This window comes from Lytechinus variegatus, chromosome 13, assembly GCF_018143015.1.
Source record: "Lytechinus variegatus isolate NC3 chromosome 13, Lvar_3.0, whole genome shotgun sequence".
In the NCBI taxonomy this organism is placed as follows: Eukaryota; Metazoa; Echinodermata; class Echinoidea; order Temnopleuroida; family Toxopneustidae; genus Lytechinus; species Lytechinus variegatus.
Window position 1 is genome coordinate 17,880,944 of NC_054752.1, and position 12,170 is coordinate 17,893,113.

Consider the following 12,170-nt stretch of genomic DNA (forward strand, 5'->3'; position numbering starts at 1 on the left):
TAATACAATATAACTGAAAAAAAGACTAAATTATAATCTGCGAAGTTAACACCACCCGCTATTCGATGAAGAAGCTGAGGGTTATTTACGTGTTTTCTTGGTAAGGAATTGAGAGTTTCCGAGGGATTTAAGAAAGAAATATCGTAGTATTTGTCATAGCTCTAGACTGTATAGTCTCTAGCTAACTTGATTATCCGTCATTCAATATGAATCTTGATTCCTGGGTCTTGATTTCGGTACTTCTTAGTACTTGTCACTTCGCGCACGCGCGGCACTCTCTCTCTCCCTACTACTGCACTGGCAACTGATCATACTTAGACAGATTTCCAGAGCCGGGCTCGGCCCTCAGCAGCGGCGGAGCTTCCTGAGTTGGCGCGGTACATTCTTGCTCAGGTGTTGTTCCAGCTGAAGCTTGAGAATTAATTGCGAAATGTTGTTGGTCAATCATTACAAACAGCCCTTTTTATAGGACTAGATACTAGACTGGCTGCCATTAAAGGGTTTTATCCTAGAATTTTTAAGGGGATTATGCCTATGGACATGATGGACATGGTATTGATACGACACTAATAAATTATATGGTTTTCATGATTTTCTCCCAGGCCCACTCATTCAATGAACAAGGTTATGATATAACCTTATTCTCAGTTACATCTCTATCATGTGTGGCAAAATAAGGTTGACAATGTTTGGATTATTTTCTCTTTATGATTATCTTTTGGACAAATGCCTGATTTTTTTTACACTGTCAGTTTCCATTACAGCTTTTCATTTTAGCTTTTCATTTTTTATTAATAACTTGGCCCCACTTAATATTAATATGTGTATGATAGGTATGTTTCATGGTTGAGCATCACCAATTCAGAAAGCCATAGAAATTCCTATTTTTCCCCATTCTAGAGACCCTCAAATTTGTGGTTTCTTGTTCCAGTGTGCGCCCATCATGAATTACTCAGCCAGTCGGAGCGGCAAGCTTGATAAACGCGGAGCCATAAGCTGAGCCGCCGAAGCTCCAAACCGCCCGCAGCTAGCAAGCGCTGGCCTGATACGAGTCCGATATGAATCTAGCAAGATGCTCACACGTTTTTACATAGCCGGGTCAGTTCTAGAGCATTGCATTTTTAGCAATTGTTGATTGAAGAGTCGTTGTGGAGACCCCTGTTTTAAAGAGAAATTCCAGTAGTTGCAGTAAACACTGATTTCGTGGGAAAGTCTGTAAAACAAGGCTTAATTGTCATGGTATATCATCGAGGATCTAGATCTGGTACAGTTACATTAACTGAACTTTGTGAAATCTTGAAATCTACGCTGAAAAATGTTCACACCGAAGATCCCCAACACAGATAAGTGCACGTGGGACTACCCGAATCCTGTGCTTATTTGCTGATTTCTCAGCAATTACACAGTTTCTTCCAGAATCCTTTGGCACATGCGTTTTTATAAAGCAGACACTTAGATGGTCATTTCATTGGATTCTGTACGAACTCATTTTGATATCGTTACCAAAACTAGCATTTACCTTTAAGACCAAGATGTTCCAGAGCTCCCTATTTTCAACTTTGATGTGACACATAGGTTTTCTAATTTAAGTACCTCCCCCCCCCCCCCAGATCCTGGAATGATGAAAACAACCTTGAATTTAAATTTTGATGCAGGCAAACACAATATGTCCAAGGTAAAGCCTTTAACAATCTCTGTCATTCCTTGTGGAGCATTGTGGCCCAGAGGATTCTGACTTTGAAACAGAGGGTCGTGGGTTCGAATCCCAGCCATGGCGTAATTTCCTTCAGCAAGAAATTTATCCACATTGTGCTGCACTCGACCCAGGTGAAGTGAATGGGTACCCGCCAGGATTAATTCCTTGAATGCATGAGCACTGAAAGGCAGCTTGAGCCAAAGCTGGGGTAATAAAAACAACAACGCACCTCGGAGTAGAATATTTCTAGATAGATGGCACTACATAAATGCCTACTATTATTGTTATTATTTTCATTATTCCTTCTTCCCAATGCAGTTATTAGATGTTTATCGCTGAGTAGCCCTGCCCACGGTGCCATCTCCTGTACGAACTCCATCAATGTTGGATCCATCTGTACCTATTCCTGTACAACAGGCTATAAGCTTTCAGGCGGATCGGTGGCAAGATCTTGTTCACGTTCAGGGAATTCAGGCCTCTGGACTGGATCTGGTTCGGAATGCATCCGTAAGTTGGTGGGGGAGGGGGGGGGGGGTGTTCAAGCTGTTTTATGAGCTGACATTTGTAAAGTTATGTTTGACTTGAATATTTCCTTGAGATAAATAGAGATGCCCTAAATGTTTTCTCTGACATTTTATTAAATGAAAGGGTTTGCGCTGATGACCACACAACACAGACACAAAGGTTGAGGTTTCTTGAGTTCTTTTATTGACCAAAGAAAAATCAGCCTCTGTATGATAACAAAATATAAACAAGCACATGATTAATATAATTACCAGACATTACATAATACAATAGTGGTATCAAAAGTAATACAATTCTAAACATAACAAATAACGAATTTAAATCTAAACATAACATAACAAATTTATACTATCAATCAAGGCAATATTCTACATTTTCTTCATTAACAAAGACAAAGTAAATCAAGAATTATATCTCTTTCATTATTGTCTCACCTGCGTAGCAGTGTGAGACTATAGGCGCCGCTTTTCCGGCGACGGCGGCGGCGTCAACATCAAATCTTAACCTGAGGTTAAGTTTTTGAAATGACATCATAACTTAGAAAGTATATGGACCTAGTTAATAAAACTTGGCCATAAGGTTAATCAAGTATTACTGAACATCCTATTAGAGTTTCATGTCACATGACCAAGGTCAAAGGTCATTTAGGGTCAATGAACTTTGGCCGAATCGGGGGTATCTGTTGAATTACCATCATAACTTTGAAAGTTTATTGGTCTAGTTCATTAAACTTGGACATTAGAGTAATCAAGTATCACTGAACATCCTGTGCGCGTTTCAGGTCACATGACCAAGGTCAAAGGTTAATGAACTTTGGCCGAATTGGGTGTATCTGTTGAATTACCATCATAACTTTGAAAGTTTATGGATCTGATTCATGAAACTTGTACATAAGAGTAATCAAGTATCACTGAACATCCTGTTCGAGTTTCAGGTCACATGATCAAGGTCAAAGGTCATGTAAGGTCAATGAACTTTGGCCATGTTGGGGTTTTTTTTGTTGAATAACCATCATATCTCTGTAAGTTTATTGGTCTAGTTCATAAAAAGTGGACATAAGAGTAACCGTGTATCACTGAACATCTTGTGCGAGTTAGAGTAGTATTCAAAGTCAGCACTGCTGCTATATTGAACCGCAGAGGCATTCCACTTGTTAGAAATAAAATCGTATCGATAATATTTTTGTATTCAGAAAAACCACAATAATATACATATGATATAGATTAAAAACCTTTCCCTAGACCATGCACTCACTGCAGTCAGGACACTAATTCAGCATTTGCTTCAACATCTTTAGCCTACTATATGTTTAACATGAATGGAAGTCCTTGCAGAAGTCCTATAACAGAAAAAATTGATGCATGTCACTTTATACAAATATACGCAACCATATTACGCGATACATAGGTAGTAACCTAACTGTAAGGATTAGCTGGATTACCGATAATTATATACTCACCTTAATCCTGGGTCAGTCCTTAAAGTGAACGGGTTTAAGACTCAGGTTACCTGTCTATATAGGTTGAACTCAGCTCTAAGTTACAGAACTTGGAGTACTTGGAGTTTGAACTTGGTCTCTTCGGGTCTTCGTGTGAACTTGACTGAATCACTGGTGTGAGAGTAGTGAAGTGTACAAGTGTTGAACGGAAGAATGGCATCTCATAGCGGGTTGATCTGTGCGTATAGAGGGTTTCTGGGGGGCATGTTCGCATGCACGGTCATGCGTAGCCCTAGAGCGAAAGGTATATTGACGCACTAGAGCGATAGATGTAATGGGCGCACTTCGTGCCGCGACCAAGTTCCCCATACATAACTGAAGAGTTTGGGGCTGTTCATGAAAGGGGGAGAGTGCAAAATGTAGACTTTCTGAAGTCAAGAAAGTCACACACACACAATTAGAAGATAGACAAAGTGAAAGCAAGAGTCAGGACAGGAAAAGGAGGAAACTTAGATATACTTACAAATACGTCGACGACACACGGGACATCGCCGGCGAACATCACAGAAAACAGTCAGTAAAAGTATCAGTACCAGTATCAGTATCACTCGGGATTAGTTGGGTGAACTTGGATGAGCGCGTGGTTGAGAATCCCCGAACCCGGAGCAGCAAGTGTTGATGGAGGTCTTCACCGATGCTGCCCAGATCCGAGAATGGCGGATCTTGGCCGATACACCTTACGGGCTGCAGGGGACGCACATAATACGCGCGTGTGCAAACGTGTGCACACGCACACGTAAGTGAGACCCGTCAGCCCAAAGAGGATGGATACCGAAGAGACAACACAAATTCACAACATAACTATTATACCTGTAGCAATTGCTAATCCAATGTAAATATAGAATATATAATAATTAAAGTAAAGTCAGGCACATAACAGATCACTATCAGGTAAGCTTTCTGTCCAGTGAAATATCATTCCAAAATTGAGTTATTACAATAACATGCATATAATATATATATATCACAGTAATAGTGTAACATATCAATGAAATAAACATTCAATTTACTAAATAAGAGTATAATATATGTATATATATATATAAATCAACTTACTTCTATACTTCAAACTCAAACTTTCTTTTGCAGGTACAAGTATCCTCATCCACCAACAAACAGTAGGAATCCCTTGCTACTGCCAGTGTCATGAGTCACTGGACTCTCTCCCTAGCTAACAATAAAAGTGCGATGATGCACATCCAAGTACAAAAGAATCCCCAAAGGGGTACATGAATTGGCATTACTGCTACTCCTAAAAAGGCTGGAAAGAATTAGCCAATGAGCAGAGAGGGAAAGAGCAAAGGCAAAGTTGGTATAACTACAGAGAGGGAGAAGGAGTACTAAAGATAATGTTGGCAGATATAATGTGAAATATAGATTCATATTCAAATGCTAATATTTACTGAAATGAAATAATAAAATGTAGTATCCTTTTGTCTAGATTTTTAAAGAATTATACAAGGAAAATCCAATTTACAACATTAGAATAATGGGACTGAATCTAATTTATCCTAATAAAATGTTGATAAATTGTAATAGTGGTTACAACTCTTGTCTTCAATCAGAGGGATGTGGTTTCCAATCCCAGTCATGTCGTTTATTTTCCTTCAGCAAGAGATTTAACCACATTGTGCTGCACTCAACCCGGGTGAGGTGAATGGGTACCCAGTAGGATTTATTCCTTGAACGCTTTAGCACCTATAATGTTGCCTCAACTACAGCCGATGTAATAATATGATAACGAGTTTCAAGCGCAGTAGAGTATATGCAATTATAGTAGCTGCACTACATGAATGGACGATGTTATCAGTATTCAAATTACTGGAACCAACAAACAACCCTTTTTAAAGAGTACTTCAAACTACTGTTTTCATTTAGATTTTTAGTATATTGTATATTGAGGGAGAGTGAAAATACTCTCATTTATTTCTTTCAATAACATATACCTTTAAATACATACAAATATCATACATTATTTTGAACATAAATATACAAATATTATCATGAAACATTAAGATGAGATTTGAAGAAAAAAAATAATGAAAGAAAAAGGTATCCCCAAAAAGCCTCGAAGGCTTTAAAAATGGAAACCAGAATAAAACATAAGATGATTATAGAAAATGATTTACAAATAGAACAGAGTACCGGAATGCGTTGCCACAACAGTAACATTAGAGTTTGATTGCGATGATCGGCGGGCATGTCGTCAGTACTTTCTTTCAAACCAAAACACTGACGACATGCCAGCTGGTCACTAAGTGAACCATTAAGAAAAAACAAACAAGAAAATGAGGCTGCGTTTGATTTGGAATAGATGTTAAAGTTTTGTACTCCTAACTATACTTGTTCTTTGTTTTAAAAGTTTTGTACTTATAACTATACTTGTTCTTTATTTGTTTTTTTATAAATTTTTTGTATTTTTCTGTCTGTAAGGGATAAACCGTAAATCAAACTTTTCATGATATATTTATTAGGTGTAACGTGTAGCGCCCTCTCCAGTCCATCCAGTGGCCAACTCACCTGTACTGATGGCAGTTTCTACAGCAGTCGATGCAGCATATCTTGCAACAATGGATATACATTGCAAGGCAGCTCTTCCCTCTTGTGTGGACAGTCTGGAAGTTGGTCAGCTGGAGTCCCATCCTGTGCAGGTATATAGGAACACTTATCTGATCTGATCCAAGCCTGGCCTGTGATCTAGCCTTGAGTCGCAGCTATTGGCCCGTATTCTGAAGTCAGGTTTAATTAGACCATAGTCTAACTCCGTGCTAAAATTATGGGAAGCCAAAAGTGTCAATTTTTTTTTTTATTAAGTTGTATGTACAGTATGTTATATTTACTGTGCTCTTTCTTGATTATTCAATGGTGAATCCAATTATCTATTTATACTTCATAGACAATTATGAATGATTTGAGAGTCAACTGAGCTGAATTATGATTTCCCTACTGTCAGTGATTTATGGAACCATTGGCTATCCGTACTTAAACCCTGAGTTTAAGATAAACCTGACTTCAGAATACAAATTTTTAGAGCCCAATACCTCTTAGCCTCATAATCATAGGTGCAAATGGAAATTGAAAACCAACCAAAAATGACTGTTTAAATTCAACCACTAGAAATTTTGAACTGCAAGTTTGCAACTCTAATTGAGATTGCCTTTGTAACCAATAATAATGAGGATTTTCTATAGCTTTAATGCAATAATATTTCTTAGTGCTTTATAACTTAACTGGTAAGTATAGAAAACATAATAATAAACAGAGTAAAAAAGAGCATACTATTAAGAACACTAAGAACTTATCACTAATGTATGATACAAAATACTATTAAAGGGGTAGCACTAACAGCATACAACTTAATATGGTAATAAAATATCTAATCATAGAGCAACATAATACAGTGATATAGCAAGTATGAGACGGTAAGTAGACTGGTGGTTGCAATAGTTGCAAGTTGATGATTTGCAACAGTTTGTTTGTTGATGTGGATGCTTTTATGTATCTAATCATATTTATTTGACTTAATGACGCTTTATCCTTATAACTTGTATCATTATGTTATGTGTTCTCAGTTGTCTATAATTTCATTGTTATGCATTATTGTTGCTGCTTTTATATTAATGTGAATCAAATGTCAAATGAGAAATATGAAAAAAATAGATAAAAAATAAATAAATCTAATGTTGATTTGAATTCAGATACTGCTGCACCAGCCTTCACCCGCTGCCCTTCATCTCAGACCGTCTATGCTCCGTCGCTCTCCTCCCGCGCTACGGTCAGCTGGGCATCACCTTCAGTTTCCGACAACTCCGGGGAATCTATTACCCCGAGCCCGTCAAGTAGCTCAATCAGATCTGGAAGTTCTCATGCAGCAGGCACGTATTCTGTAACTTACAGTGCTGTGGATAGTTCTGGAAACGAAGCCACTTGCCGGTTCTCGGTTACTGTTACAGGTCAGTAGAACACTGTAAGTTTTGTCATTTTTTGAATTAAAGAGTACTATTCATAAAGAAGCATCAAGAGAGGGTGCTAGATTAATACTTCAATTTCAATCCTTCTCAAACAATCAAACATTAAAAAAATCAATAGCTGACTACATTTTGGTAACAATCGGAATGATATTCTTGTATGAGTCACATTATTTACCCCTTAGTAAATCTTTAGATAATAATAAAAATATGGACATTTGTAATGTGCCAGTATTCATCATAAAAGATGGGTCTTTGATAATCAATCCTGATGTTGTAATACATTCCCCTATTCTCTTTTACTTTCTAGTCATACATTGCAGCAGTCTCTCTGCATCTGCCCCACTCCAAGTGACCTGTCCGAATGGAGCGATACGAGGCTCGGTCTGTACTTTTGACTGCAGTGTGGGATACAGACTTCAGGGTCAAAGGTCCACGGAATGTCAGAAGACGGGGTCAGCGGGGTCATGGGACCAGCCCTCGCCAACCTGCCAGAGTATGTCTTATTTTTGCTCAACCCATTGAGGATTGAATTCTGTATTTACTGTAGACTTTTTATAGGGAGGGTTTGGTTTTCAGTAGGAGGTTCAATTCACTTGCACCTCTGTTATATTATTTCATTATATAGTGATATACTTATATATTACATAGGTTATGTAGTTTTGAATCCATGATAGGTCAGTATGCCAAAACATGACCATACCTGCGAGGATCGCATTTGTTATATTCTAGGTTTTGACATTACCTTAGTGCATGGTAGGGGTTGTAGGAGATTGCTCCAGGTCTAACATTCATATGACACATTTCATTCTATTTCACTTCCTACATGTAGCTCTTCATTTCTATAGCTTGGCTGCTTCTAGAAATGGTAGGGTTGTAGGAGATTGCCCACCAGGATTAACATCCTTTGACACCTTTAATTGTTTCTCCCTTCCTAGCTCTTAAAATGTCCTAGCTTGGTTGCACCTAGTCATGGTAGAATTGTAGGAGATTGCTCTCGGTCTAACATCCATATGACACATTCCATTCTATTTCACTTCCTAGCTCTTCAATTCCTAGCTTTGCTGCTTGTAGACATGGTAGGGTCGTAGGAGATTGCCCACCAAGATTAACATCCTTTGACACCTTTAATTCTTTCTCCCTTCCGACCTCTTCAGTGACCTAGCTTGGTTGCACCTATAGTCATGGTAGAATCGTAGGAGGTGGCCCAGAAGGTTGTACATCTATATGAAACGTTTCATTCTATCTCTCTTCCTAGTTCTTCAATGCCCTAGCTTGGTTGTACCTAGTCATGGCGTGACATTGCCCACAAAGTGTAATATCCATATTCTATTTCGCTTTGTAGTCCTTCAATGTCCCTTGCTTGGTTGCTCCTAGTTTTGGTAGGAATCGTAGGAGATTGCCCACAAGGTTGTACATCTAATACACATTTCATTCTTTCTCGCTTCCTTGTTCTTCAATGCCCCTGGCTAGGTTGCACCTAGTCATGGCGGGACATTGCCCACGTAGTGTAATATCCAGATTCTGTTTCACTTCATACATGTAGTCCTTCAATGTTCCTGGCTAGGTTGCTCCTAGCCATGGTAGGAATGTAGGATATTGCCCACAAGATTCAATATCCCTATGACACATTTCATTCTTTCTTGCTTCCTAGTTCTTCAATGCCCTACCTTGGTTGCACCTAGTCATGGCAGAATTGTAGGAGATTGCTCGAGGAACTATGGCTCCAGGTGCAACGTTGCGTGTGACATCGGCTACGAGATAAGCAACGGTGCTCAGCAGTGCAGTGCCCAAGCAGGAAGTACTGATGCATTCTGGGTCGGCTCAACACCCACTTGCACAAGTGAGTACTATGATTTATTTTTCCTCGTTGAGGTAAGTAATGATTTATATATGAAATAATTTAACAGGTTACTTTCATAAAGTAACAGGGAGTGGGGGATAATTATGCTCCAGCCCAATGGTCATGTCAAATAAGTTATATGGTCTTTGATGATACTGCTTCATTTGATGACGAGAGATGTGTCTGTTATGGAATGGCATTTCTTTCCTTTGCTGCCTTAGAAAAATTCAGTTTGTTTTATAAAAATATTAATACTGTTATCAGTATTATATTTGCTGCTTTCCTACCAGATGTTGGCATCCTTTACTTCTTCTGATGAATTCTGAACATTCTATGTAGTTATACACTGTGATGGGCATTGAAACACTAATAGAGGTTTTGTGTGTTATGAATCATAGAAATATTACATGAATAAGGAATGTGATATGCATTATTTAAAATCTGTTTATTATATGACCCAATTCAATCATCTTATGTATCGCAATGTGTGGGTGCGTCGTGGTCTAGTTTCGGTCTAGTGGTTCTGACTCTCGCCTTTCAAACAGAGGGTCAGCACACTGTGCTGCACTCGACCCAGGTGAGGTGAATGGGTACCTGGTCAGATTCATTCCTTGCATGCACTGAATGCCGGTAAGGGTAGCTCAAGCTAAAGCAGGGGGTAATAATAACAAGCAGTTTGTATCCTCAGGCAAAAAGCACTATATACATCCAGTTATTATTATTTATTTTTATTAAATGTTTGTAGCAAACCTACTTATTCAATAGAAATAAGCATTTTAATGTTAAAGTTTGATTAAAATGTATGGCTAATTTCAAACTTTCTTGATTCGTTCATCAAGGGATATACTGCAGGAAGCCAGTGCTTACCACCGCTCTTCAGATCATAACCAGCCAGGCCTGCCCCACTGGTGATCAGGTCCCTTCTGGCAATCAGTGTCGGTTCTCCTGCAGTGAAGGGTACTATCTCTCAGGAAATGCTGCCCTCACTTGTCAACATGATCGAACCTGGAGTCAAGCAGCACCAACGTGTCACTGTACGTACATGTACTATCAGACCGGTTGTCCCTAATACATTTTATTTTCTTTAATTTTATCTTTATTCAAATATCAATCCTATGGACTAAGAGAGAGGATGGTTTAAATAAAACCTTGAATTGATCAACCATTGAAATACATGTTATCTAGTAAGAATGTGGACCAGTGACCATTTTTTCTCTTTTATATGGGGGGGGGGGGTGGATTACTTAAACTTATGGTATATTACAGTGGGGCATAATTGTATGGCATATATATATAGCATGCATGCATACATACAAATCTGTTTGGATCGAAATGTTTCTAAGTAGGTACAAATTAACTGGATTGAATCATGCAGATTTAGAATAAGAGTGAGAGAAAAAATTATTCATCTTTGATATCTGATTTTTGCCAGTGATTACCTGTGCCGGGAGTGATCTGTCTCCTCCAGTCAACGGTGAGAAGCGCGGATGCTCCTCCTCCCGGGAGAATTATGGAACAGTATGCACCCTGGCCTGCGGTACGGGGTACCTACCGGCCACGCCCGTTCAAAGAACCTGTTCAGATGACGGTAACGGTGATGGGGACGGGGTCTGGACGGGACCTGATCTCACCTGCATAAGTGAGTGATTAATAATGATGAAAACTATAAGGCTGGTATTAAATTGTTGGATGATTACGGAAACTATAGGATTGATGAGGGCAATATTCATAATAATTTTGCATGATAATACCAAATATGATTATGATAATGATGGTAACGACAATAATTGTAACAATGACAGTGTTAATGTCTTGCCTTCGTACCTCTCATTACAATATTTCTATGCCCCTGCAGTGTCATGAACCATATTCCCACCATGCCCTAGACCCCTCAGTAATAAAATAAAAATCACGAAAATCATATTATCCTTTCAGTTGTGACCTGCCCCGCCCCTGCCACACCCAGCAACGGTCGAGTGACTGGATGCCTGTACCAAGGTTCATCGCAGGGAGTAGACGAGAGACAGAAGTACAGCTCAACCTGTAGCATGGTGTGTTCTCAAGGTTTCAGTCAGACCGGAGGGTCATCTACCACAGTCTGTCAGGCAGATGGACAGTGGGATGGGCAACAGATCATTTGTCAAGGTGACTGTATTTCTTTCTTTTTATTTTGTTCCTTCTGTACATACCATAGGTGGACAGTGGAATGGTCAACCGATGTTTTGTTAAGATGATGATTTCTCTTGAGTTTGTTTCTGTCTGTAAATACCATAGACAGACAATTGCCAACAGATCTTTGTCACAGTGACTGTTTCTGTTAAGTATGATTCGTTTTGTAAATACCATAGATGGACAATCAGATTGCTAACAGACTCTTTGTCAATGTCACTTTTTCTGTTGTTTCTTTTTGTAAATACCATAGTCAGACAGGGCAATGGCCAACATATTCTTTGTAATGGTCACTATTTCTCTTCAGTTTGTTACTTTTGTAAATACCATATATTAACAATGAGATGACCGACAGATAATATGGCCAACAGATTCTTTGTCAAATGTGATTTGGGGAATAAAATGTAAGGTCACTGGTTCGAACCCCACAGCAGTACTCATTTGATTTGGAAAGGTTTATCTATATTGCCA

General features: G+C 38.8%; 2 protein-coding genes across 3 annotated transcripts in view; one reads left to right on the forward strand and one right to left on the reverse strand.

Moving 5' to 3' along the window:
- Positions 1–4,906, reverse strand: part of LOC121426123 (cytochrome P450 2U1-like) — a 28,529-nt gene extending 23,623 nt beyond the window's left edge. The window contains exon 1 of one of the 2 annotated variants that reach the window (XM_041622291.1): positions 4,776–4,906. The gene's annotated coding sequence lies outside the window, so the exon portion shown is untranslated. The remainder of the gene's footprint in view (positions 1–4,775) is intronic. The other variant, XM_041622292.1, reaches the window with a different exon arrangement.
- Positions 1–12,170, forward strand: part of LOC121426122 (sushi, von Willebrand factor type A, EGF and pentraxin domain-containing protein 1-like) — an 80,430-nt gene that overhangs the window by 26,841 nt on the left and 41,419 nt on the right. The window contains 8 exon segments of the mRNA XM_041622289.1: positions 2,015–2,203; positions 6,194–6,370; positions 7,418–7,672; positions 7,998–8,183; positions 9,342–9,530; positions 10,370–10,564; positions 10,963–11,169; positions 11,466–11,675. Coding sequence (XP_041478223.1) covers positions 2,015–2,203; positions 6,194–6,370; positions 7,418–7,672; positions 7,998–8,183; positions 9,342–9,530; positions 10,370–10,564; positions 10,963–11,169; positions 11,466–11,675 — 1,608 coding nt within the window.